At 45.9% G+C, this 27,565-nt stretch overlaps 1 protein-coding gene and 1 long non-coding RNA gene across 6 annotated transcripts; one reads left to right on the forward strand and one right to left on the reverse strand.

The window, feature by feature from the left end:
- Positions 1 to 15: 15 nt before the first annotated feature.
- LOC309357693 (C-C motif chemokine 5-like) lies at positions 16 to 27,019 on the forward strand. Of its 5 annotated transcripts, XM_081890083.1 has the most exons (5): positions 16 to 74; positions 18,107 to 18,163; positions 24,400 to 24,456; positions 24,921 to 25,041; positions 25,864 to 27,019. In XM_081890083.1, the coding sequence occupies exons 1-4, from the start codon at positions 26 to 28 to the stop codon at positions 25,016 to 25,018; spliced, it is 261 nt and encodes an 86-aa protein (XP_081746209.1). In that variant the 5' UTR covers positions 16 to 25; the 3' UTR covers positions 25,019 to 25,041; positions 25,864 to 27,019. The 5 variants fall into 5 exon arrangements, 3 of the variants coding, with proteins under 3 accessions (XP_081746209.1, XP_081746208.1, XP_081746207.1); XM_081890082.1 differs by lacking the exons at positions 24,400 to 24,456; positions 24,921 to 25,041; positions 25,864 to 27,019 and adding exons at positions 19,622 to 19,733; positions 20,941 to 21,589 and having other exon boundaries at positions 19 to 74; XM_081890081.1 differs by lacking the exons at positions 16 to 74; positions 24,400 to 24,456; positions 24,921 to 25,041; positions 25,864 to 27,019 and adding exons at positions 13,757 to 13,838; positions 19,622 to 19,733; positions 20,941 to 21,589.
- LOC309357367 lies at positions 8,992 to 11,023 on the reverse strand. Its single transcript, XR_014163111.1, has 3 exons — positions 10,940 to 11,023; positions 10,045 to 10,156; positions 8,992 to 9,307 (listed from the first exon to the last, which is right to left on the reverse strand). It is a non-coding gene; the product is annotated as an uncharacterized lncRNA (long non-coding RNA).
- Positions 27,020 to 27,565: the final 546 nt, after the last annotated feature.

A 27,565-nucleotide genomic window follows, 5' to 3' on the forward strand; every position in this document is an offset into this window, starting at 1 on the left:
GTTCCTGGCCCTGCAGAAGCAGACAATGGTCCTCAAAAGCCAAGGAAGGAGAAGAGTGGAAAAAGGAGAACCAGGTAGGCCCTTTTCAGTTTTCTCTTCCCTTTTGCCCTGGGTGCGTCTCAGAAGCAGGCACATTTTGCTTTGAAGAAGACCAAGGGCACAAGGCAGCTTCAGGAAGAACATGAGAAGAGCCTGATGGATCTGGTGCCCCATCTAGTCCAGCTTCCTTCTCACACCCTGACCAGCCAGATGCCCATCGTGAGAATTCAACAAGGAACATCCAAGCACAAGAAGATCCAAGAACAATTCTGAATCATAGAATTGTGGATTTGGAAGAGACCCCAAGGGTTTTCTAGTCCAACCCCCTGCAATCCAGGAATGTCAGCTAAAGAATCTCTAACAGACGGCGATCTAACTTCTGCTTAAAGACCTCCAAGGAAGGAGGTTGTCAGGGGTTCAGGAGCAGAGGCACAGGGGAAAGAGGAAGCGGAGAGCGAAGGAGAACAATCCGAGGGCAGTGTAGGTGAGGATGACAGTGGGGGAAGAGAGTCCATGAGTCTGTCCAGTGATTCGGAAGATTCCCAGAAGGGAGCACCGATAGCCAGAGCAAGGGGGGTCCCGGGAGGGACGCACCAGAAGCAAGGGACCAGCGGTGACACCCAAAGCAGCAGCTGGAGATCGGGACCAGTTTCCCCACCAGAGCGTAGGGGGGGGAAGAGTCCCATGTGTCAGGACCGGCTTCCCCTCCAGGGGAAAGAGAGGATGAGTCAGGGCTGCCCACGCCCCTATCGCTGAGTGAGGGAACAGAGGGGAAGTCAGATCCAGCGAGCCCCCCCGAAGGGGGAAGCAGTGACAGAAGCAGCGTAACGGTCAGGAGGAAAGTTGCCGGCTGGGCGCGCACGCCAAGTTCAAATGCACAGGCGCATGGGACAGCTGGGAGCGAGGATTGGGAGCCAGGTCCTGAAGCACGCCGGAGGCAGGGGGAAGAATCCGGGGACTCTTCAGCATCAGAAGAGTCCAGAAAGGGCAACACCCCGGCGGGCAGACGGACCCAGAGGAGAAAGGAGCAAAGGAAGAGGTGGAGCAAGGCTAGGGTCTTGAACTGGTGTCTGGGGGGAGGAGATTCAGACGGAGCTTCAGCGGTCTAGGGTTGAGACGTAGAGCTGCGCGCCGCGGCTTTGGAATGGAAACTGAACCTTAATAAAGACTTTTGTATATAACAAGAACTGGCGTTGGTCCTCTGTGAGCTGGGACCTTGGGCAGCTCTGACAGAGGTTATAACCTCCCCAGAAACAAACAAGAACAAATGATCAATAAAGCCAAGAGAAAGCCTGTCCTCCATGTAAACAAACCCTGGTGATGAAGTCATTTAGGGAAGTTATTTCTTTATATTGGCTACTTTTAATTTTTGTGTCAGTTTTTTCCAGCAATGCTCTTTGCCAAATTGCATTATAACATTGGTCCATAGTTAATAATTGTAACCATGTCTTGGCAATAGTTGTTCTTCCAGTGATTAATAGGTGTGTTATGAATTCTTTGTTTCTAATCTGCAATGTATTGTGACGATATAAATTAGGTGGAGCCAGTCCTGGGGTCAGGGAGATTGTCTGCCCTGTAATCAATGATATTTCCAGAACTTTTCTATTGTTGGACACTCCCACCACATGCGTTAATATGTCCCTCCAGAGGGATGTCCTCTCCAAGACGTGGGAGAATGATTGGTGATTTGTCTGCAGTCTGTTCCAAGCCTCTTCTTCAATTTCTAAATCACAATTCAGCTCCCACCACCTCCTCAAATTTTGCTGGGGACAAAACTGAACCTCTACAAAAGATATATAGAAGCTAAGGTAAAGGTAAAGGGACCCCTGACCATTAGGTCCAGTCGTGACCGACTCTGGGGTTGCAGCGCTCATCTCGCTTTATTGGCCAAGGGAGCCGGCGTACAGCTTCCGGGTCATGGGGCCAGCATGACTAAGCCGCTTCTGGCAAACCAGAGCAGCGCACAGAAACTTAGAGAGCCAAGAGTTTGAACAAAACATGTTTTTTAAATATATAAATTAAGATGAATACATTAACACATATAAATAGGGGCATAGGACTGGATTAGTCCTGCAGCCATGGGCTGGAGATCAACATGGTGGTTTTGCAAAACTGCTTGGAAACAGATGGTTGTTGTTGTAGTAAAATCAATAAAACAAAATATAAAAATGGTACAAACCCATTTTTTCTGTGTTAGTGAACCAAAAAAATGAATGCAAGATAAAAAGGTTAAAACGGAATTTTTTTGAGCTCACTGACAAATGAAGGGGCCTGAATTTGAGAGGACTGGGGGAAGCCAAACGATACACCAAAGGGGTTGCTGAGGTTCAGAAGTGCCTTTTCCTCACAGTCTCTTCAGTTGGTGTCGGGCAATGCGGTGGAGGTTGAGCTGGTGGGATTTTTAATTCCGTCAAGGTGTTCCATAAGATCCTTGAACCACTGGGCATTTGGCTCAGCGCAGCTTGATAGTCCATTGTTGAATATAAACCTGTCAAGAAGAGAAACAGACATTCACCATGTGGCACTGAATGTGTCCTTTTCATTCTCCTTTAACCTGACAGCCTCACTTCTTTTGGGTTGGGAGAAACAGGTGGGCAGTTCATCTCCTACATCAGGCCCAGCCTGTGCTAGGCTGTGGAGATGAGGCAGAAATTGGTTCTGCTTGTACTTTTAAAGTGGGCACTCAAATTCCAGCTTCCCAAACCAATACGTTCATCAGAATACAACTTGTCTTCATGAGTCACACGTCCCTCAATTTTGCAGTACAAAATTGCAATGCATTATATATATATATATATATATATATATATATATATATATATATATATATATATATTTGCTTTCGTAGATTTTCACGAGTGACGAGTGAGACCTCGTCGAAACGTCGCCTAGACACCCCAACTTTTACACGGGAAGACACCCGAGGACACCAAAACCTGCATTCCTGTACCCGTGAAAATCTACGAAAGCATATATATATATATGCATACACACAGAGAGAGAGAATAATATATAAGTATAAGTATTTCATTAGGAGGAAATTCCTTGCAAAAATGCAAAATTTGAGGAAAACACGCACCCGAATGTCTACAAGATTCCATTCAGACTTTTAAAAATATAAATAATCGCAAAACTGAGAGAAGCTGAAATTGTCAGATTTCTCCACAACCAGTGGGAAGTTGTAGCCAGTCTCTGCTGTGAGGTGACAATTTTTCAATTTCACCCTGACCTCATAATTCCCCTCATCTCTCTGCTGCCTCCTCTTATCGTATTTTCCCTCACACTCAACTGGGCCCTTGGCTTTTGCCCAGAATCCAAAACCTACACAACAGAAGGCAGGTTACATCTGCTGATGGAGCGGAAATAATCCTTCACAGTATTCTTTGGGAATATCTTCTTGGAATGCTTTGTTCAGCAGGGAAATGTATTCACCTCAGCTATAAGAGGTGGAGGGAAAAACCAGTATTGAAATTCATATACAAAATTCATAAAAAGAAACATATAGGTATCACAAGAGACAACATCATCCGCTTGACTGGAGGGTTACCCCCTCTTATCTTTACACTGAGGCCGTTGCATTTGAAAACAGGAGTGGAGAACATCAGGCCTGGGGCCTGAAGGTGGCTCCTCAGGACTATCTATCTGGTCCTCAGGCACCCTTCCTAGACCATACCCTTCTCCTCTTTAGAGATCCTGCTCTCCACCTTCAGGACTGAAGTCACCAAGTGGGGTGGGGGTGGGGAGATAAGAAACATTCAGAGTTTCCATTTCCAGAATTGAGGAGAGGATGTCAGGGGGGCAAATCAGTCCATGGTTAGCAGAAAGAGGAAGTTGGGTGCAATCAAGAGATGCAGAGACCAAAGGAGGCTGATGGAGAATGAGGCAAATTCCACAGGAAGAACCTTTCATGAGAAGGAGGGCTGTTTCTACACACACTGACGTCCTACGATACAGAGGCAGGATGCCATGGAAATGGTGCATCACTTAGGGCTTTTGAGTTCACGAAAAGGTAATGGGGATGGAGGGGCTCCCCTATACAGAAAGGTTGCAGCATTCTTGTTCTTTTAATTTAGAAAAAAGACGAGGAAGAGGTGTCATGATGGATGTTTATAAACTGATGCAGGGCAAGAAGAGAAAATTTTCCTTCCTCTCTAGAACTAGAACTAGACTAGAACTGGTTGAAATCCAACGATGCTTCCAACATGTTGGAAATGTAAAGAAACTGAAGGTACATTCTTTCACCTTTGGTGGACGTGCCCAAGGATTAAGGCTTTCTGGGAGATGATCTATAACGAATTGAAGAAGGTACTTAAGTACACTTTCCCTAAGAAACCAGAGGCCTTTCTCCTGGGCATAGTCGGCCAATTGGTGCCAAAGAAGGATAGAACTTTCTTTATGTATGCTACAGCAGCAGCAAGAATACTCATCGCAAAGCATTGGAAAACACAAGACCTACCCACCGTGGAAGAATGGCAGACGCAACTAATTGACTATATGGAGATGGCTGAAATGACTGGCAGAATCCGAGATCAGGGAGAAGAGTTGGTGGAAGAAGATTGGAAGAAATTTAAAATTTATTTACAGAAGCATTGTAAAATGTATGAATGCTGATGACTTAAAAATAATATGAAGGGGTTCTGGTGACAAGAGAAATTTGAGTTTATAAAATTGGGAGGTAAAACATTTAAGGGTAAAGTAGCAAGATTTGAATTTGCTAAACTAATTGTCAAACTGGGATACAAAAAAGGGAGGCATGAGGAAGTCAGGAAAGTAAGTGAATCAAAGATAAGAATTTTAAAAAAAAGATTTTTGTTTTTTCTTTTTGTGTGTTTTTGATGTTGTTGGTTTTTGTTGTTGTATGTGCATTTTTTTTTCTTTTGTATGTTGTTATCTTTTTTTTAAAAACCCAATAAAATATTATTTTTTTAAAAAAAGAAATCCAACGATGCTGAGTGTTGGATGGTTCGCACAGATAATTGAAAGTACTTCTCCACACAGGACATAGTTCAACTATGGAACTCACTTCTGCAGGAACTCGCTTTCATCAAGTTATAGAATTGCAGAGTTGCGAAGAAGACAAAGGGCCATCTACTTCAAACTTCTGCAATGCAGGAATCACAGTGGAATAATCATTTCCATGCACAAACTGTTGCCTCCTTATGATCATCCATTACCTTTTCGTGAACTCAAAAGCCCCAAGTGATGCACCCTTTCCATGGCATCCTGCCTCTGTATCGTAGGACGTCAGTGTGTGTAGAAACTGCCCTCCTTCTCATGAAAGGTTCTTCCTGCGAAATTTGCCTCATTCTCCATCAGCCTCCATTATCATTTAGCTTGCCCTTTTCTCAACCTTTTCCAAGTCCACAGTAATAATAATAATAATAATAATAATAATAATAATAATAATAATAATAAAATTTATACCCCACTCATCTGGCTGGGTTTCCCCAGCCACTCTGGGTGGCTTCCAACAGAACATTAAAATACAATAACCTATTAAACATTAAAAGCTTCCCTAAACAGGGCTGCCTTCAGATGTCTTCTAAAAGTTTGGTAGTTATTTTTCTCTTTGACATCTGGTGGGAGGGTGTTCCACAGGGCGGGTGCCACCACCGAGAAGGCCCTCTGCCTGGTTCCCTGTAACTTGGCTTCTCGTAGCGAGGGAACCACCAGAAGGCCCTCGGCACTGGACCTCAGTGTCCGGGCAGAACGATGGAGGTGGAGATGCTCCTTCCGGTATACTGGACCAAGGCCATTTGCGGCTTTAAAGGTCAGCATCAACACTTTGAATTGTGCTCAGAAATGTACTGGGAGCCAGTGTAGGTCTTTCAAGACCAGTGTTATATGGTCTCTGTGGCCGCTCCCAGTCATCAGTCTAGCTGTTGCATTCTGGATTAGTTGTAGTTTCCGGGTCACCTTCAAAGGTAGCCCCACATAGAGTGCATTGCAGTAGTCCAAGCGAGAACTAGAGCATGCACCACTCTGGCAAGACAATCTGCGGGCAGGTAGGGTCTCAGCCTGTGTACCAGATGGAGCTGATAAACAGCTGCCCTGGACACAGAATTGACCTGCACCTCCATGGACAGCTGTGAGTCCAGAATGACTCCCAGGCTGCGCACCTGGTCCTTCAGGGGCACAGTTACCCCATTCAGGACCAGAGAGTCCTCCACACCCGCCCACCTCCTGTCCCCCCAAAACAGTACTTCTGTCTTGTCAGGATTCAACCTCAATCTGTTAGCCGCCATCCATCCTCCAACCGCCTCCAGACACTCACACAGGACAAAATAACTTTACATTAAAAAGACACAATATAAAATATGTGGAAAACTGAAAATCAGAAACCAGTTACGTATTTTGGAACACTGTCTTTATAATTGCCTGTGTATGCCTGGCAAAATAGACACATTTTTATCAAGCATTTAAAATTTGGAAAAGAATAAGCCTGCTGGTTCTTCCCTGGCAGAGGGTTCCACAGGACTAGGCTGTTGACACTAAAAACACACACCAAACAAACCACAAATGGATGTAGAAAATGAAACATAAGGCTGGAGAAATGAAAAACTGAGAGGAAACAAAACTGACAAATTAAGCCATCCATCGCTTTCAGTTTCAGTACTGCAAGAAACAGCTGTGCTGATGTCTTGCACTTCCATGGACAACTTGCTTTGATGTTCCCTTCCTGGAACAGCCTTCCTCTGAATCACAGAAATCCCTTCTCTGTATTGGCAGGACCTTTTCTTTTTTTTAAGGGACGTGGGTGGCACTATGGGTTAAACCACAGAGCCTAGGACTTCCCAATCAGAAGGTCGGCGGTTCGAATCCCCACGACAGGGTGAGCTCCTGTTGCTCGGTCCCTGCTCCTGCCAACCTAGCAGTTCGAAAGCACGTCAAAGTGCAAGTAGATAAATAGGTACCGCTCCAGCGGGAAGGTAAACGGCATTTCCGTGAGCTGCTCTGGTTCGCCAGAAGCGGCTTAGTCATGCTGGCCACATGACCCGGAAGCTGTACGCCGGCTCCCTTGGCCAATAAAGCGAGATGAGCGTCGCAACCACAGAGTCAGTCACGACTGGACCTAATGGTCAGGGGTCCCTTTACCTTTACCTTTTTTCTTTCTTTTTTACATGTTTGCAAACTCAGTGTGTTTGTTGTTGTTTTAAAAAGAATTAAATTTCAGCAAACTCCTGTCTTTATGACTCTCTGTCATTTCTGAGTTGACACCTCCTAACCCCCCAATCACACCCACTCTAAAATCCTAAATTGCAGCGGATGGCTCCTAAACTCACACTTGTACAGATCAGCATCCCCCTGATCACCTGTTTGGAACCTTCTGCTTCCATTTTTTTTCAATTCTTGAACTCCCATTTTGGCCTGGGGGTGGGGATGGACATGGAAACTCAGCATTGGGCTCTGAGATCTTCAGGGGATGCCCTTTTCTCAACCTCATCACCCTCACAGGCATGCTTGGTGGGGACATGGGAGATAGCCTTCTTTGGAATGCCCACCGTAGAGATGGTCCTGTTGGTGACCAGAAATAAAAATATATTTTGCATCACTAACAATTAGAACTTATAGGAATGGGGAGGGAAATGGAAAGGGAAAGGGGAAAAATATGTACTTCACACATGCTAGACTGGGCTGTAAACTATGGGTACTGTTCTACCATATGCCTCATTATCTGTATAATCAATACATTCCCAACAGACTGCATCAACATTGTTTCTTTTGGCCTCTTGCTACTTTTAATTTTTGTGTCAGTTTCTTCCAGTAATGCTCTTTACTAAATTGCATTAGACTATTGGTCCATAGCTAATAACTGTAATGTTTCCATGTCCTGGCAATAGTTGTTCTTGCAGCGGTTAATAGATGTGTTGTGAGTTCTTTGTTTCTAATTTGCCTCATATCATGACTATACAAGTTAGGTGGAACCAGTCCTAGGGTCATGGAGACTGTCTGCCCAGTAATCGTAGATATTTCTGTAAATACATTTTCCCAGAACTTTTGTATTGTTGGGCACTCCCACCACATGTGTTGGTATGTCCCTAGAGTGGGACGTCCTATCCAAGACATGGGAGAACTGATTGGTTTTATATAGTCTAGGTGCTAAGTACCAGCCATGCACAATTTTAAGGGCTCTTTCTCTGGGCATTGTCGATTTGGGTTTATATGGTGTTTTTGTGACAAAAGTTTTGTCTATAATCTGTTCCAAATCTCTTCTTCAATTGCTGAATCACAGTTCAGTTCCCACCACCTTCTCAAATTTTGCTGAGGACCAAACAGTACCTTTATAATAGATTTATAGAAAGATGACATTAAACCTTTATATTTTCTTCCACTGTAATCTTTAATATGTCCTTAATTGTATCATAATTTGTTTGGGAATTTGTTTTAAAAGGACCTTAATTGTCCTAATAGTCTTGATATCTGAACATTTCCAAAATGAGTTTGCATCTCATTAATGGTGAATGGTTACCCATTTTTGTAAAAATCTTTAAAATAATATCGTTCTTTTCTTTCTGCTCCCCTCTCCTCAGAATTGCCCATGGATTTCTGTCACCATTCCTGGCAATTTGGGCTACAGCTGGCACTGAATGTCATGCTGAAAACATTTTGGTTAAACCATGAACTTGAACCTCAGATTGCAAACCTCCCTCCCCATTTAGCATTGACCTGCCCTTCCCTTCCTCGTTCTTCTGGTACAACCCTCTTGAACTTTGGGATTCCAAGAGGACAACAGAGGTAAAGGAAGAAGCTGAGATAAAAAGCATCTTATTATATCTTTATTTATTGGAAGCCAGTAGGAATTCAGATATGCTGAAGTTACACCTTCTCAATATCTCTGCCATCAGTTTAGAGAGCCAAGAGTTTGAACAAAACATGTTTTTTAAATATATAAATTATACATTTGAAATATATAAATTAAAATGTATAAATTAACACATATAAATAGGGGCATGTAGTGACAGGCTTGAGATCGACATGGCAGTTTTGCAAAGTTGCTTGGAAACATACGGTTGTTTGCAGGAACAGAACTCCCTGAAACAGTGTAAAGTTTATCACGTAAGATGATGTAGCTAATAAAGGAGTGCTTGTCAATGTCAGGGCCCACTGAGGCTCAGATGTGCCTTTTCCTAGCCAGGGCTCTGCACCAGGTGGAGTGGTGGAGGTTCAGCTGGTGGGTTTGTTCTTGTTGTCAAGATATTCCATAAGATCCTTGACCCACTGGGCATTTGGGTCAGCGCAGCTTGATAGTCCATTGTTGAATATAAACCTGTCATGAAAAGAAACAGACATTCACCATGTGCCACTAAAGGTGTCCTTTTAATTCTCCATTAGCCTGACGGCCTCACTTCTTTTGTGACGGGAGAAACAGGTGGGCATTTCATCTCCTACATCAGGCCCAGCCTTAATAGAGACCCCGTGCCTGCGGTAGGTAGGGTGTGGAGATGGGGCAGAAACTGGTTGTTCTCATACTTCTAAAGTGGATACTCAAATCCCCACTTCCCAAACCAATACGCTCACCATAATGTAATTTGTCTTCATGATTTGCTCTTCCCTGAATTTTGCAGTATGAAATTGCAATGCATATTATACACACACACAAGAGAAAGAGGGAGGGAGAATAACATATAATAATGCAATTCATTAGGGGAGAATTCCTTGCAGAAATGCAAAGACTGAGGAAAACATGTTCCAGAATGTCTACAAGTTTCCACTCAGGCTAAAAAAATAAATAAAATAAATGCAAAACAGAGAAATTGACAGATTTCTCCACAACTAATGAGGAGTTGTAGCCAATCTCTGCTGCCAGGTGACAATTTATCCATTTCAGCCTGACCTTCTCATAATTTTCTCCATCTCTCTGTTGCCTCCTCTGCCATATTCCCCCCCACACTTAACTGGCTCACAAATGCTTGAACCTTTCTTCATCACCTTCATCCATCCACCACTGTTTGGACAATATTAGCCCCCTGGACCCTTAGCTTTTGCCCAGAACCCGAAACTTACACAATAGAAGGCAAATTACATCTGCTGCTGGTGCGGAAATAACTCTTCACAATATTGTTTGGGAATATGCTCTTGGGATACTTATTGCAGCAGGGAGATGTGTCCAGCGCAGCTATAAGAGGTGGGAAAAAGAGGTATTGTCATTTATTTACGAAATTCATTAAAAAAACAAGTGGCAGGTTTCCAGTTCCTATCTGCCTTAATGGAGGGAGCCTCCACAACATTGTGGGCATTGAAGGTGAAGAAAAACAAGAATGATAGAAGGTAAATCATTCTTGGAAATTCCTCCCAGGGAAGGGAGGAACAGGCTTCACTCGCACTTTGATAATATAGTATAAATTTGGAATTAATTGGAATTGTTTTGATATTAATTGGAATCTGTATAATTGGCAAAACTGTAGTAATATTGGAAAATTAATAAAAAAACCTATTATTAAAAATAAAAATAATAAAAAATAAGCAACTATCACCAGAGACATGAACGTCTGCTTGAGCTGAGGTTTACACCCCCCCCCCCAGATCTATCCATAGCCCTTCTTACATTTGAAAGCAGGAGTGGGGAACATCAGGCCTGGGGTCTGAATGTGGCCCCTCAGGACTATCTATCTGGTCCCCAGGCATGCCCTTCTCCTCTTACCAGCCCCTGCTCTCCACCTTCCTCAAGTGCCCAACTTCAGGACTATCAAGGCCAAGGAACAGGCACTAAAAGCTCTATTAAGTCCAAACACAATGTAATTCTCTCGGGCATAACCATTGTTCTGAACAGACTTTCTCAATGCAATTCATTTTGAAGCATCTCCATACCCATTAAGGCCTAGCAGCAGGCACCACGAACCCCTGAGGGAGCCCCAACTCTCCTAGGGTGATCAAACAGAGAGAAAGGAGAGAGGAATACCTGGAGCTGCCTTGGCCAGGGAGAACAAGGCCATGGCAAGGAGAGCAGTGATGGCAACCAGAGAGATCTTCATGTTGTCTAGCGATGAAGATTTGAGGACTGTCTTTCTCAGCTGCTCTGATGCTTGGTACCTACTGTAAAGCTCCTCCAGGATTCTTCTTATATAGGATTTTGGCTGAAGTCACCAGAAGGGGGGAGGAGAACATGCAGATTTTCCATTTCCAGAATTGAGGAGATGATATCATGGTGGCAAATCAATCTGTGGTTCACAAGAAAGGGGAAGCTGGGCACAATCAAAAGAGGCAGCAATTGAAGGAGGCTGAGGCACATTTCACAGGAAGAACCTTTCATGAGAAGAGCAGTTTCTACACACGTAGCTCCTCACTGGGGATGGACATCCCACGATACAGAGGAAGACGACCAAGGAAAGGGTGCATCACTTGGGGCTTTTGAGTTCAAGAAAAAGTGAGGGACGATCATAGAGCAACAAAAGTTTGTGCATGAAAATTATTACTTTGCTGTGATTCCTGCATGGCAGAGGGTTGAAGTAGATGACACTATTTGCGTGGCGAGTTCCCATCTCCCCTCCTCCTCCCCCCAACACATCTATTTATTGTTATTTAACAATACCCTTACCAATGCCTAACCGCCAAGGCCAAAGAAGTTGTGACGATTTGCTACGAGGTAGGCAAAAAACCAAACGGCTGGTGCCAATTTGCCAAATGGAAAAAAATACCTACCAGGCCCCTTAACGGCGACCAACCGAGGTCCATAGCAAGGTCAGAAGGAAACCTTAAAGGGCGGGCGGGTGGGAAACACGAACAGCTGCGCTGGTCAAAGAGGGAGATCCTGTGGCTGTGTTCGCCTTAAATGGCGCAAGCCACACACCCCGAGCCAGCCGATTGGGTGGCTCAGGGGATGACGCGGCCCAAGGATTCCCCTGATCGCGCGGAGGCTGGGTTGGGAGTGTGAAGCCCGCAACCCCACCTCCTCCTGATAGTCGGAAGTGGCTATCCCTTCCCACTCTACAATTCTATGGTTCTACAGTATGACAAAGTGGAATGATAGTTCTTCTCCCCCTTTCATAATAAAACTGGAACCCAACAAAGGCAACCAATGAAGCTGAATGTTGTAAGAGTCAGGACAGACAAGAGAAAATGCTTTCTCACACAGTGCATTCTTGAACTAGGGAGCTTGTTCCTCCAAAGGGTGGTCAAGGATGGCTTTAACAAGGATTAGACAAATCTTTATGGGGTAGCTATAGCTACTAGCCACAAGGGTTATTTTGCACCTCCCCAGTCAGAAGCAGTATATGAGTTGCTGGGAATCATAAGTGGGGAGACTCAATGTTGCACTCATGTAGGAACATAGCAACATAAGAAGAGCCAGCAGGATCAGGCCAGTGGGTCATCTGAGCCCACCAGTCTTCAGTTCTCATAAAGCATTTTCCTTCTGAGTGCTTGTTTTCATTACAAGAGGTGTGATTGATTGAAGAAAACAACAACCTCAAAATAGCTCTGCTGGAACAAACCAGTGGTACATCTGGTCCAGCACCGTGTTCTGACAGTGGCAGACTAGATGCCCCAATGGGAAACCCACAAGACCTCAGCACAAGAACATTCTCCCCTCCTGGGTTTCCAGCAACTGGTATTCAGAAGCATTGCTGCCTCCGGTTGTGGAGGCAGAGGACAACCACTATGGCTAGTAGCCATTCATAGCCTTATCCTCCATGAATTGGGCTTATCCTCTTTTAAAGACATACAAGTTGGGGGCCACAACTGCCTCCTGCAAAACATCATTGGATCCTGACATCACTGGATGTCAACCAGTTCTAGTCCTATGAGAGAGGAAAGGCAGTTTCCCTCTATCCACTCTCTCTATGCCCTGCTTCGGTTTATAAGCTTCTATCGTTCTGCCTCTTACACGCCTTTTCTCTAAACTAAAAAGACCAGAACTCTGCAAATAGGGGAGCCCCTCCACCCCCTTGATCACTTTGGGTGTCCTTTTCCAATTCCACAATATCCTTTTTTAGGTGAGGCGACCAGAACTGCTCACAGTATTCCAACTGTGGTCACACCATATACAGTGATACCTCGGGTTAAGTACTTAATTCATTCTGGAGGTCCGTTCTTAACCTGAAACTGTCCTTAACCTGAAGCACTACTTTAGCTAATGGGGCCTCCCGCTGCTGCTGCCGCACCACCAGAGCACAATTTCTGTTCTCATCCTGAAGCAAAGTTCTTAACCTGAAGCACTATTTCTGGGTTAGCAGAGTCTGTAACCTGAAGCGTATGTAACCCGAGGTACCACTGTATTGGTATAATGGCATGCTATCTGCAGTTTTATTCTCAATTCCTTTGCCAGTGATGCCTAGCATGGGTTTTACCTTTTCCACAGCTGCTGTGCTCTGGATCAACGTCGCCATTAAGCCATGTCCTCTGACCCCGAGGTCTCCCTTCTAGTCCTTCACCTCCAGTTCACAATCCATGAGCATAATGTGAAATAAATTTGGTTTTTTGCTCCAACCTGCATCACTTTACACTTGTTTACCTTGAATGGCACTTGCCTGCATCCCAAACCCATTTTGCCTGGGGCAGATGGGAGAAGAGCAGGAGGAGGGGCTCCGATCAGTGGCTATGCTGCCCAGCTGAGCCAGGCCTAGGCAAGAGGGCCATCACGGGACACAGAATGGATCTCTCAGCCCAGAGGGGGAAGTCTCAAGGGATTACTATTTCAAGCACTGGTTTGTGTCATGTGATTAAATATATCCCCAGAGGAAATCTAAGACGCCACCGTGACAAAGCAGTTTCATTGAAGTGCCTTTGGTTCCTGGCCCTGCAGAACCAGACAATGGTCCTCAAAAGCCAAGGAAGGAGAAGAGTGGAAAAAGGAGAGCCGGGTAGGCCCTTTTCAGTTTTCTCTTCCCTTTTGCCCTGGGTGCCTCTGAGAAGCAGGCACATTTTGCTTTGAAGAAGACCAAGGGCACAAGGCAGCTTCAGGAAGAACATGAGAAGAGCCTGATGGATCTGGTGCCCCATGTAGTCCAGCATCCTGCTCACACCCTGGCCAGCCAGATGCCCATCGTGAGAATTCAACAAGGAACATCCAAGCACAAGAAGATCCAAGCACAATTCTGAATCATAGAATTGTGGATTTGGAAGAGACCCCAAGGGTCTTCTGGCCCAACCCCCTGCAATGCATGTGACTAAATATATCCCCAGAGGAAATCCAAGACACCACCATAACAAAGCAGTTTCACTTCACCCGGGCTTGGGTCAGGAAAGGTTCCTCGAAAGCCAGGGCAGGAGGAGGGTGGGAAAAGGAAAAACGGAATGCCCTTCTTATTTTGCTCTTCCCTTTTGCCATGGGTGCTCCTGAGAAGCCACATAATCTGCAGTATAGAGATAGAGATATAGAGAAAGAGAGATAATTTGTCAGTGGCTTTATCTTGCCCAGGGCAAGTAACTTGCAAGCAAGCAAATATCCTGGGGTAAATTGTGCATAAAAATGCACATAATAGTACAGTGGTACCTCAGGTTACATATGCTTCAGGTTACATACGCTTCAGGTTACAGACTCTGCTAATCCAGAAATAGAACTTTGCTTCAGGATGAGAAATCGAGCTCCGGTGGCACAGCAGCAGCGGGAGGCCCCATTAGCTAAAGTGGTACCTCAGGTTAAGAACAGTTTCAGGTTAAGTACGGACCTCCGGAACGAATTAAGTACTTAACCTGAGGTACCACTGTAAATGTAGTTCATGTTGTTTGTTGGCATTCATCTCGAGAGAGAGACAATGGAGTGCATGAGCAGCCCTGAGGGTGCAAGCCTGGGCAGTATATATGGCGGTCCTGGGCTGCCCAGATGACAAGACCCCCCCTTTTTGCCTCGCCAATGTGGTCCAAAGGAAAGCAGAGCAATATGTTTGCAGCAATATGGCTGCAAGAATTGCTGGAAAGAGATGTACAAGGCACCATCCAGCCTTCTTAGGGACTCAACTCTGGATTTGTGTAGGGTTTACTCCTTAGCCTTTTCTTCTCCCAAAGATGTCCCTCAAGGCAGTGGTGGTTTAGGGTCAGAGTTTTTCTTCTGGATGAGCTGCCTTCCCAGGTTAATGAGCCCCATCTGCCTTTCATTTCCCTCTAAAGTATGTGCAGATACTGCCTTAGTCACCACTGGATCCATTTTTGGTCTTATCCACTCATTCTGCTGGAGCCTGATGAAAATGCATCATTTAAGGAGAAATAGCTTTGCAAAATTGCATGCAAATAAGTATATAAGTAGAAGAAATTCGTACTAAAATGCTGCCGGATTTTCATGAGGAGCACGTTGCAGCTGCGGCAGGCCCCACTGTGCTTTTCAGAGGGTGTGGTTGGCCCCGTCAGGCCTTCTCCTGCCGTGTGACATCATACGCATGTCATTCGTGGCACACATGTGGCGGGCACCCAACGTGTCTGCCCCCTAACCCCCCAATCACAGCCACCCTATGTGAGGATGCTGTTGACAGTTCCTGGCTATCTACCCAGGAAATCAGAGATGCAGAGAAAGAGAATTTCTGTTCTTTTATTTTTCCACACAAGAAGACTCAGGGGGAAACACCCTCACGCTCAAACCAACGTTGCTTGGAGTGTCGTTCCACCACCACTTCCTAGCGACCAGACTCCTCTTGCTACCTACGGTGGCTGCTAGGGGCCAACCTCCTCTGGGCTTTCTGTTCTGAGACACGCAGAGCATGTCTAGTTCTCGGGGAAGGGGGTGGCTCTGACAAACTTTCCAGAGACAGTGTTTCACTTGGCTGCTGCATGGATTCGAACACATATGACTCCTGCCTCTGTTCGCTGCTACCTTGCTCCTGTTCTTCCTCACCCATTATATCCCAACTCCTTTCCTCTTCTTCTGGGGTGTGACCTGTCTCAAACCACCAGTCCAATACATCATTCTCTTCCATACACCGCTCTCTGGAATGCTCTTGGAGCGGCTGTCTCCACCACTCCTCCTCACGCAAACAGAACGTTCAACAGACTGAACAGCCAAATGGTCTTAAACACAAATCCCACCCTCTCTCTCACTGGTAGCCTGCTCACGCACCCTGTCTCACAAAAATGAATATTAAACTGAAGTTGCAGGTGATGTGCAATAGGAAATGAGTCCTGAGAAGCTCTTGGCGTCTCCAGGTCAGCAACCTGGTCAGCAAAGGAACAAACCCAATTCCCAAGAGCCAGGATTTCCTTGTACCAAGCAGACATCTAAAACACTGTGCTGCCTCTCTCAGCTTCACCAGGAGTCAGCTTCCCTGAGGGCCAGGAGCTCCTTGTACCAAGGACACGCCCCCCCCAGCTGCAGTCCAGCAGCCAGAGAGTCATATGTGGCACTTTCTGCAGGAGCTATGAAGCCTAAAGAGAGAACGTTGGAGGAACATCCAAGGCTTGCTTACTGTTCTGTGACATTTTGATTGATCTTGGTGAAGTGTGGGTTTGGAGGTTAATTTTATGGAACATCAAAAGCTTCCCTTGCATTCCTCACTACACTGTTTTTTGAGGATTGTATAACTACCCACTCCTTTCATTAAAAAAAGGTAAAGGACCCCTGACAGTTAAGTCCAGTCGCGAACGACTCTGGTGTTGCGGTGCTCATCTCGCTTTACTGGCTGAGGGAGCTGATGTTTGTCTGCAGACAGTTTTTCCAAGTCATGTGGCCAGCATGACTAAGCCGCTTCTGGTGAAACCAGAGCAATGCATGGAAACACCATTTACCTTCCCGCCAGAGCGGTACCTATTTATCTACTTGCACTTTGACGTGCTTTTGAACTGCTAGGTTGGCAGGAGCTGGGGCCGAGCAACAGGAGCTCACCCTGTCACGGGGATTCGAACCACCGACCTTCCAATCGGCAAGCCCAAGGCTCAGTGGTTTAGACCAGTGTTCCCCAACCTTGGGCCTCCAGCTGTTTTTGGACTACAATTCCCATCATCCTTGACCACTGGTCTTGCTAGCGAGGGATGATGGGAGTTGTAGTCCAAAAACAGCTGGAGGCCCAAGGTTGGGGAACACTGGTTTAGACCACAGCGCCACCCACATCCTTTCAGTACCTTTCCCCAAAATAACATGTTTGACCAGTAGTTATTGCACTCTTCAGGGTTTCACTGCTTCCTTCAAGGCAACAGGGGCCAGCCTTCTTCTCACTCACCCCCTGGACCCAGTTGTCCAATCCCCTTTTGCAAGCCCAGTAGCCAAGGAAGATAAATATCAAACATCCAAGAGGGTTGGGAAGAGATGTGGGCTGAGGTGTGTGCATGTCCTTCTCTTCCCTCCCCATCTACAAGAAGAAGGTTCAGCTGTGGAGGCAGACGGGAGATCCGTGCAGCACTGAGAGCAACTGACTCAAAGGAGAAAGGTAGGAGGAATCTCTAGCATAGCAGATCCACAAATTCACCTTGGAAGAAGAGGAGACTACAAGGTAAGATGGAAAGTGAAGGGAACCCCATGAATACAGGACAGAACTGTGGAAGGTCTGGAACTAAAGAGAGGCAAGCAAACCCAAACCTTTCTATGTGGGGTTACCTTGTGACGAGAAGAGCCTTGAACTTCCTCTGGGAGAAATAGAGGACTCTTTGTGACCTCCCAGTGAATGAGAAGAGCTTCACAATCTCTGAGAGTAGTTGAGCCCAAAGATCTTACACTGAAGGGGAGCCAGAAGGACTGAAAAAAATAATTTGCTGCCCCCAAATCCCTCCTCTCTCTCCCCGCTCCCAGCACAGATAGCAATAGCATGTTAGCATTGGGGAAGCATTGCAGAAAAAACTAATCAAGCAGGATAAATCCTGCTTGGGCTGGGCTATTCTTGTGTCAAGAACAGACCAAGGAAGGCACCAGCAAGAAACCCCCAGTCCGAAGGGGTCCTCAGCTTCTCCAGATCAGCCACTTTTGACTCAGGGGAGCAAACACATTTCCTGAGAGCCAGGAGCTCATTGCAACAAGGACATCCCCAGGTTTCAGGGGACCCTGCCTGCTTCTCGGTGGCCTCAACCTGTGGGGTGTCCTCTTTGTCCTCTGAGGACTCTGTATCTGGTACCATTTTGGGGCTGGGAAGAGAGCTGAAGAAGCTTTAGTAGGTTAGCATCATGGAAGCTAAGAATCCCAGGAATGGTCCTTAAATCTGTTCTTCCTCTCCAGGCAGCATGAAGACCTCTGGGGCTGCCCTCATCTTCCTCCTTCTTGTGGCTATTCCATGTGAGTCCAATCCTTTCCTCTCCCCTGGTAGTTGTCTTACCAGAGTTGGGACTCCCACTGGAGGGTGTCATGCCACTCCCTGGGCCCTGATGGACTTAGGGGTGCTCTGAAATGGGTCCTGCCCCTGGGTTCCACTGGAGGATTGGCACTGAAAACTTTTAAGGCAAGATGGGAGACCACTTTCAGATGCGAGGGGCTTCCCTTGTTGGCCACCTTCCTGGGGCCGCATGCCCAGTGGCACCAAATGTAAAGGTAAAGGTAAAGGGACCCCTGACTATTAGGTCCAGTCGTGGCCAACTCTGGGGTTGCGGTGCTCATCTCGCTTTATTGGCCGAGGGAGCCGGCATACAGCTTCTGGGTCATGTGGCCAGCATGACTAAGCCGCTTCTGGCAAACCAGAGCAGCGCACGGAAACACTGTTTACCTTCCTGCCAGAGTGGTACCTATTTATCTACTTGCACTTTGACGTGCTTTCGAACTGCTAGGTTGGCAGGAGCAGGGACCGAGCAACGGGAGCTCACCCCATCACGGGGATTTGAACCACCAGCAATGTAGCCGCCCGCAAAAGTGGGGCAGAGCAACTGATATAATCCATGAATTCCAAGCAGGGGGGAAAGGAAGAGGTGTTGTGGTTTTAGCCCAGCCCTCAATTCTCTCTCCCATTCCACAGCAAGGGTGCTTTCCAGCCAGGCACAACCACTCAAAGCAGGGGCAGAGGAGGACTAAGGAGAGGCAAGGCCCATGGAGGGCGCTCTGCATTCCAACCCACAACTTGAGGCTCCCCTCCCCTGCTTTTCAGCATAGGATCATAGAATTGGATGGGACCTCAGGTGCCATCTTCTCCAACCCCCTTCAGTGCAGCAATAGCAGCTCAGGAATCCCTGACAGGTGGCCTGAGTTCAAAAGCCTCCAGCAAAGCAGACTCCTACACCTTCTAAGGAAGTCTGCTCCACTGCAGTGGCAGACACTGGAGTCTCAGATTTCAGCAGCACCCTGTGCAACGCCAAAATTCTGCACCCCTTTGCCTCTCATGCTCCATTGTAAATCATAATTGTGGCATTCTCAGCAGTGCCCCCAAGGCTCCATACCCACTGAGACCATGCTCCCCTACATCCACCTCTGTCCACTGTCAGTGAGGAAGCACTGCAAAACCAGTGGGAGTCTGTAAAATGTAAAATGTATTATTATTTTTTTTTTTTTAAGGGCCAGGGGAAGCCTGGGGGGAGGGAGATAAAGAGGCTTGGCGGGGGGAGTGGAGTCAGCATTTCAACCAAAGGCTTGAGGCTCCCCTTTCCAGCTTGTTCAGCTTAAAGTCCTCCCTGCAGAGGCAAGGGGGAGGGAGTGTCCAGTGATGCTTCAAGATGACCAATGCAACTCACCTCCCCGAGCAAGAGCTATTAAGTATCCAACAAAAGCAGTCAATAAATAACAGTGCCTGCCTTCTCCTGCTTTCAACAGCTGTGGTATCCAAAAATTCCTGCTGCGCCACATATGCCAAGAAACCATTCCCAAAGCACCAGATAACGGACTATTGGTACCTCACCTATCCATGCAAGAGGGATGCTGTAGTGTAAGTTTCTGGTGCAGGGTCAAAGCTGAGAGAACACTTGGTTAAGGATGCTTCAACACTGTGGGTGAAGAGAGCGGATGGGACGCTTAAGGCTTTGGAGGCCAGTTCTGAGGTTGGGGGAAGGGATGCAGAAGAGAGAAATAAAATCAGAAAGATAGGGAGAAATTGTCACCTTGGAACAGGAAGTGACTCCACTTTGAAAAACATTCAGGAGTTTTAGTAAAGGTAAGAGGTAACATGATGGAAGTTCAAAAAATGGTGAAAGTGGAAAGAAAAATGCTTTCCTTCCTCTTTCATAACACTATAAATTGTGCACATTCCCTGAAATTGAATGTTGGAAGACTCAGGACAGATCAAAGAAAGGACTTCTTAGCATAGCAGAAAGTCAAAATATGGAACTCATTCCCCCAGGTGGCAGTGATGGCCACCAGCTTGGATGGCTTTCAAAGTGGATTAGACAAATTCATGGAGCGATGGCTGGTAGCCATGATGGCTAAGGGCTGCCCCTACAGTCGGAAGCAGCAATGCCTCTGAACACCAGTTGCTGGAAATCACAGGAGGGGAGAGGGGGCTGCTGCTCACATTCTCCTTGCTGGTTTCTCACAGGGATCTGGTTGGCCACTGTGAGAGCAGGAAGCTGGACTAGAAGGGGCATTGGCCTGATCCAGCAAGTCTCTTCTGATGTTCTTGTGTTCCCATGGGATCTGCTACGATGCCCAGCTAGAGGTGGATGAAACTCTCCATTTCACATTTGCCTGGTTTTACAGTTATGTTCAGTTTGCCCAATTTAAATGCCCAATTCTAATCTACATGCACTTCTGCAAGCTGCTTCCCCACAACAGGAAGTATTTTTGCACCTGATTTTTCCCAATATGAACATATCTGCATGCTCCAATTTGCTGAAAAACTGAATGGCAAAATTCAGAGAAACATGAAATTTCGGAGGCAAGCCACATCTTGTATTGGATTTGGAAGTATGAATTTGATAGGTAGACATTAAGTTGGGAACAAAATTAATTTCTCTCCCTCCCCCCACCACCGCCCTTTACACACACACACACACACACACACACACACACACACACCTTACAATGGCAGGACGTTTGAAAAATGAAAGCTTGGAGTCTTGGCACCAAATGCAATGACACCATCCTAAATCCGGTCCTCTCTGTAGCACATTGTAAATGCCTGCTTTTCCCCCTGACAGATTCAAATTCAAGAATGGTAAGTTCGGCTGTGCTAATCCAGACGATGAATGGGTGCATGAACTTGTAGCACATGTGGATAGGTTGTATGAACGTCCTTCTCCTGGCAACTACAGACTCCTCAGAAGGAAAAGGAACCCCTGAACCTCAACAACTTCTTTGCTGTTTTGGTGAACTCCCTTTCTGCCTATCTCTCTCCACCTTCAAAAAAAATTATGACTCCTTAATGGCTGAACAGAGTCTTCATCCAATGGTCTCTGTGGCTATCAAGGGAGTGATTTGAGAGCAGCCAGCAGTGATCTCTGAACTTGTCAAATGCCCTTTTCTTAGTTAAGTGTACTTGCCTGGCACAATTGACGTTGTTTCAGAGCTTCTGTTCATGCAAAAAATTGTCTGTTTACAAGCAGTTTCGAAAGACCATCATGTAGTGCAGGACAAATCTAGTTCCATACCCCTTAGTGCATGTGATTTACACGCTAACTACCAGGTCTACCCAAAAAAAATTTCGCTTCTACATTGATGAAAAAGAGCTTGTGAACATATAACTGCTTCATATTGTATACCTGCTTCGACTACCTGCCCTTCCTCTGCTCTGAGTATGCTTGCAGATCAGTTCTCCTGTTGGCTTCCAAAAATAAAGATGCAAACTGCTTTGTGTCTCTCTGAGTCTTTTTCCTCTCTGGCAATCCCACAAGGAGGTGGGTTGGACTGGGAAAGGGTGGAAGGGGAGAGGCAGGTCAATCCCAGACCAGGAGGGTAATGTTGCAGTTATTAATATTGCACAGCTTGAAGCAACTGGATGCATTAAAAAACTGACTCATTTTGAAATAAAAATTGTCCAGACCCATAAATATGATTCAAAGCTTTACTAACCAGAACCTCTTCAAAACAGATACAAAAAGAAATCAATAATACATCCAAAGAGTTCCATAAGACATATGGTTGTCCAAGCATAGGCTCAGCATCATCTTAGAAATACAACTCCAAACAGGCCTAGAATCAAAAGTCTCTCTTCGTACAGTATGCATTAGCCTGGAGCTTTATTCTCTTCCAGAGAGACTCATTTCCACATATTTCTCCCACTGTGTCTTGGAACAAAAAACCCCCACTAAACACAGCTCCCTTCAAAATGGCAATTTGCAATTCAATACCTTAATCATGTGATCTAAGGTTAATCTGCTCAATTAAGAGCAGAGAACATCAACAGTTAATCATTAACCTAACTAGAAGCTTAGAGACTTGACAGAAAAAAAACCCGAGCTGCTTACAATGAAGAATATAAAAGATCTGCTTGTTTTACAAATCACAAAGATTTAGAAAACATTTACATGCCTGTTTCAGATATTTTAAAACCCTGCAATTTAAAAATAATTTTACATACTAAAATTGCATGTTAAAATGGTGTGTCTTGCATGATGAAAGAAAACAATGTAAAGAACCCCTTTGTTGTATCCCTGGTCTCTGGTGGTGATGGAGGACCTTAGTAGGCTGATTTGGGAGCAGGGAGTTCTATAGGTCCCGGGGTTCCAAGTCATGAAGGCCTTTGAATGGACAACACCATAAGAACATAAGACAAACGGATGCCTGTAGGAAACCAGCCAGCATCAAGTAGACAAAATGTTCTGTCCTGGCTGATTAGCACTGTCAAAACTAAAAATAACAAATCCTGTGTCTGGAGTAGCCCCCAGCTTCTCCTGGTCAGCCAACTTGATCTCAAGGGAACAAAGTCATTTTCTGAGGGCCAGTACACCCCCAAAGCTATGCTCCAGCAAGCAGAGAGTTGGACGTGTCACTTTCTGCAGGATCCACATAGTGGGCAGTCTTCAGAGGGCGTGTAGGAGCAGAATTCTAAACCTTACTCATTATTTTGTGACATTTGGATTAGATACCTTCCAACTGTCCTGATTTTCCAGGGAAAGTCCCAGAATTATGAAAACCATACCAGCTTCTGATTTAACCCTGGAACATCCCTGTTTCCACTCCCTTGGGCAGCGTTCTCCCTTGGGCAGCTCAAAGCAGCTGCTGGAAAGTGGGCAAGTCAGAGGAGAGGCCACTGCCACTGAGGCCCAGCCCCACATGACCCATGAGCTCTGAGGAGCAGGCAGAGGGCAGGGCTGCCCTGGGTGGGAAGAAAGGGGGAACGGAGCAGAGTGGAGTGGGAAAGACAGGAAAAGTAAATTAAGGAAGTCAACCTCAGCAGTTCACATTGAGAGTAGAAAAACCAGCAGTACATGAATTTAAGCATTAAAAAACAATTTAAGCCATTCATCTCCACTTGAAATAGACAAAATTTCAAGGGGAGGGTGTTTCAAGATCCCTGCCTCTCCCTCAAAAGGCAAATGCTTTCTATGAAGATCAATTTATTCCTTCCAGCTGAAGTTCTCAAAGCAGACAGTCTATAAACAGACACCAGGAGGTGCTGTAGTTAAAGACATGGCCATTGAGCATTCACCTGCAACACAGAAAAAAGCAATATATGATCTAGTCTAATGGACCGATCAGCCCATTTCTTGTACACAAACAGGCTGAGATTGCTTTGTAACAGGCAAGCTTCATTGACCTCAAGAGAACAAACTCATTGCTTAAGGGTCTGGGGCTCCTTGTACCAGGAACACACCCACAGCTTCAGTCCAATGGCCAGAGAGTTGGACATGTCCCTTTCTGCAGAATCCACAAAGTCTGAAGACTTACTGTTCTGTGACATTTTGATTGGTTTTGATAATGGTACCTATATGAGGAAGGTGTGGCTGCGGAAGGAGACAGGGGCTCAACACAACTGACTTTGATGGTGAAAGGTGGGACAAATCTGTAGCACACCAGACCCCTAATACTGAACTTGGAGAAGGAGGTGATTACCCATACCAGGTAAGAGGGAAAGCGAGGGGACCTCCAGATATACAGGACAGAATTGTGAAAGATCTATAGCTAAAAAGTAGCAGACAAGCCCAATCCTTTATATGTTTGATGGTGGAACAGACTCCCTTAGAAAGCAGTGGGCTCTCCTTCACTGGAGGTCCTTAAACAGAGGTTGGGTGGCCATCTTTCTGGGATCCTGTGGTTCTTGCATTGCAAGGGGCTGGACAAGGTGAAACTTGGGATCTCTCCCAGCTCTATAATTCTATTATTGTATGTTGTTGCTCCTTGGCCTGGACCTGAACCTTTTGGTGCCAGAATTCTCAAGGACTGCGGTGGGGGGACTCTCTTCTTCCACTGATAGCTCTGGGGGTCTTCATCAACCCAGAGGGGCCCCCTCAAGGGCATCCTCAGCCTTGATTTCACGGGAATGTTCCTGATCCTGGACCTCTGGGTGTCCTGTTTGTCCTTTGGGGACTCTGTGTCTGGAACCAGACTGGGGTTGGGGGTGGTATGCAAAGGGACCCCAGGAGGAGCTTTAGGTGTTGAGCATCACAGAAGCCCAGGTTGCTCCTGGAAAGGTCCTAAAATCTCCTCTTCCTCTCCAGGCAGCATGAAGATCTCTGGAGCTGCCGTCACTTTCCACCTTCTCCTGGCTACTCCACGTGAGTTGATTCCTCTCCTCTCCCTTGATAATTGTTCTAGGAGATTTGGGACTCACACCAGAGTTGATCGTGTTCGTTCCATGGGCTTGATGGTCCTGGGGGATGGAGGTCAGATGGAGCAGGAATCAGATCAGATTATATCAGGCAGGCGCCTTCACTGTACTCTTTTGGGCGCCTGCAAAAATAATTTTTGTTTAGACAAGCCCGGCCAAAACTTGATACGAGTTTTAAATCCGTTTGTAATGTGTTGTTGTTTTAACTTTTTAAAATAATTAAATTGTTATTCATTTTTAAAATTGATCGTTTTATTGCTTTATCCCTTTTTGTAAAGAGCTTTGAGGGCTTGTTTGTTTTCTTTTTACAACCAATTAGTGCATAAATCTTATGAAATAGATCTGCCAGTGTGATCACTGCTCAGGACCTAATATGTCTGGTAACTCAGCCATGATGTTTGCTCTTCTCAGCCCTGACAAGTCGGCGGACTCCCGCTCCCGGCTGCTGCCTAAGCAACTCTAAAGTTCCAATCCCAAAGAGTGAAGTCGAGGATTATGCCCTCAGCTGACCATACTGCCTGCGTTCTGTGGAGTGAGTTTTTGGGAACGGGCAAAAGGCAGGAGGGCTGTTGGCCACTTGGCAGGGAAGGGGTTGAAGAAACATGGTGAACAAAGGGTTAGGCATTTGGGGGCCATTTGTTTGTTTGTTTGTTTGTTTGTTTGTTTGTTTGTTTGTTTGTTTGGAAGGGGAAGGCAGCAGAGAAGCCAGAATAGAGAATGAGATAATTAGGGGGTCGGAGGGAAGAGCAGGAATTAGCTCAGTGGTAAGAGCATACAGAAGGTCCAGCTTCAATCCCCAACAGCCTCTACAGTAGGGCTAGGAAAGACCCCTGTGTGAAAATGCTGGAGAGTTCCTGCCAGTCAGGTAGACATTACTGAGCTAGATGGAGCAATGGTCTGACTCATCAAAAGGCAGCTTCATTGGCTGAGACTGGCTTTGTTGTTACAGTTTCATTCAGTTTTCCAGCATTAAGTTCAACACCTGCAGACGTTATGGTGCCCTTTGCTCTGATTTACATGCATTTTTTGCAAGCAAATCCCTCAGCACAGAGTGTGTGTTTGGAACATCATTTTCACTAACACAGATATTGTGTGTCCATTCTTTAATGGGAGAAATATATGGGAAAATTCAGAGCAATTTTTGAAAGCAAGCTGTGTTCCAGCAGGCATACTGGTTTGGGAAGTGGGAATTGTGTAGGTGGGCATTCCGGTGTGAGCAGAACAAATTTCTGCCCCATCTCGGTGCCTTGCATTGTGGCAGGTGGACTACCCAATTAAAGTGGGGTCCTTGGGCTAATGGAGAATTAAAAGGGTATACTCAGTGGCCGACTGTGGGTGCTTGCTACTCTGACAGGTTTCATCTCAAGCATGGTAAATTCAGGTGTGCTGACCCGGATCAGCCGTGGGTCCATGAACTCATGGAATACATAGACAGCCTTGAAGATACCTGCAGCTGAAACTGGCACCAATTGCAGAGCCCTTCCTAGGAGAAGCTACCCTGAACCTCAGCAACACCATGGCTGCTTTGCTGGAATTTCTCCCTCTCCCTCTCTCTCTCTCTCTTTCTCCCTCTCTCCCCCCTTCCCCAAAGTTTTGGCCCCTTCACACTGAACAGTCTTAGGCCCTGTCGGCACTATGCATTTAAATCAGGATCATACCACTTTAAACCATACCCTCCAACGTTCCTCAGATGAAAATAGGGACATTTCTCGCTCTGAAGTTGACATGTGTCCCTTTCTTACCTTGGTACAATAGACACCATAACACACAACTGTCCCGTCTTTACCGGGGCATTCCAGAATTGCAGGAACTGCCCCAGCTTCTGATTCCATCCTGGGATGTCCCAGGATTTCAGCCAAGGGGACCAAAAGACACATGTGTTTTGGTTCTGCACCTTTGCTTGCTGGCCAGTTGCTGCCCACCACACACAAATGAGGAGGGCCACAGCTTCCTGAAGAACAGTGCTGCTTCTGGAAGTAAGGCACTGTGGCCCTCCTTGTGCATGTGGGGGGAGGCAAGCAGCCCCCACCAGCACAAGGGTGAGCAGCGATGAATGGTGGCAGACATTGGCAGGAGCACACACACATGAGCTTGTAAGGTGGCAGCCAAGCGAGTGGTGACAGGAGGGTGCGAGCGGCAGCAGGATGGTGGGTGGGCTGTCCCTATTTCTTCTTGGGAACTGTTGGAGCTTATGTATACACTGTTTGGGGGTTTCTGTTTGTGCAAACAGCCATCTACTACCCTACCAGAAACTTTGAAAAACCACCTTGTTGATTTCCAGACTGTGGCTCCGAAACAGATCCAGTTCCCTATCTCATTGTACGTGTTAATTTACATCTTTAAGTACCTTTTTTATTGCAAATGCTTTGCCCTCTGCACTGAACAAAGTGAACTTGAGAAAACCCAAGTCCAGCCTCCTATATCGCTGCTTAGACCACCTTCCCCTTCTCTGTTCTGAGCATGTTAGCAAATCAGTTCTCCTACTGACTTCTTCCTAAAATAAATATGTGATGGGCTTCATTTCTGTCTTTTGCTGAAAATCCCAAAATGATGTGGGTTGGACCAGAAAAGGGAGGGAGGGGTTTAGAGTTAATTTAACACATTTGATGATGGAATGGGTTTGATATTTGATTTTATTCTGTGAACCGCTCTGAGACCTCCAGGTATAGGGTGGTATATAAATTCAATCAATCAATAAAAATAAATCCAATAATTACCCCCATTCAAAACCCCCAAAGCAGACAATCAATAAGCAATCACCAAGAGGTGTGATATTTGGCCGTTCAGCACTTTCCAGTAAATGATATTTGAGCTGCAATATAGAAAAAGCAAAATTTGATCTAGATCCCACACTCAATCAATTTATTGCATACTAACAGGCTCTTCATCTTCAAAATCAGATGACCTCATCACAGGTCAGCCACTCTGAAATCAAGGAAACAAACACATTTCCCTGAGGGCCAGGAGCTGCTTGTACCAGGAACAAACACATAGCTTTGGTCCAGGGGCCAGAGAGTTGGACTTTCTGCAGAATCTATGAAGCCTGAAGAAGGGGC

Source organism: Podarcis melisellensis (assembly GCF_964234715.1).
Source record: "Podarcis melisellensis genome assembly, chromosome: 15".
Taxonomy (NCBI): domain Eukaryota; kingdom Metazoa; phylum Chordata; class Lepidosauria; order Squamata; family Lacertidae; genus Podarcis; species Podarcis melisellensis.

Coding starts and splice junctions, on each gene's coding strand:
- LOC309357693 (XM_081890082.1), top strand. CDS start 26: ATGGTCCTCAAAAGCCAAGGAAGGAGAAGAGTGGAAAAAGGAGAACCA. Junction 75..18,106: donor AGTGGAAAAAGGAGAACCAG/GTAGGCCCTTTT, acceptor CTTCCTCTCCAG/GCAGCATGAAGACCTCTGGG. Junction 19,734..20,940: donor TGCAAGAGGGATGCTGTAGT/GTAAGTTTCTGG, acceptor TCCCCCTGACAG/ATTCAAATTCAAGAATGGTA.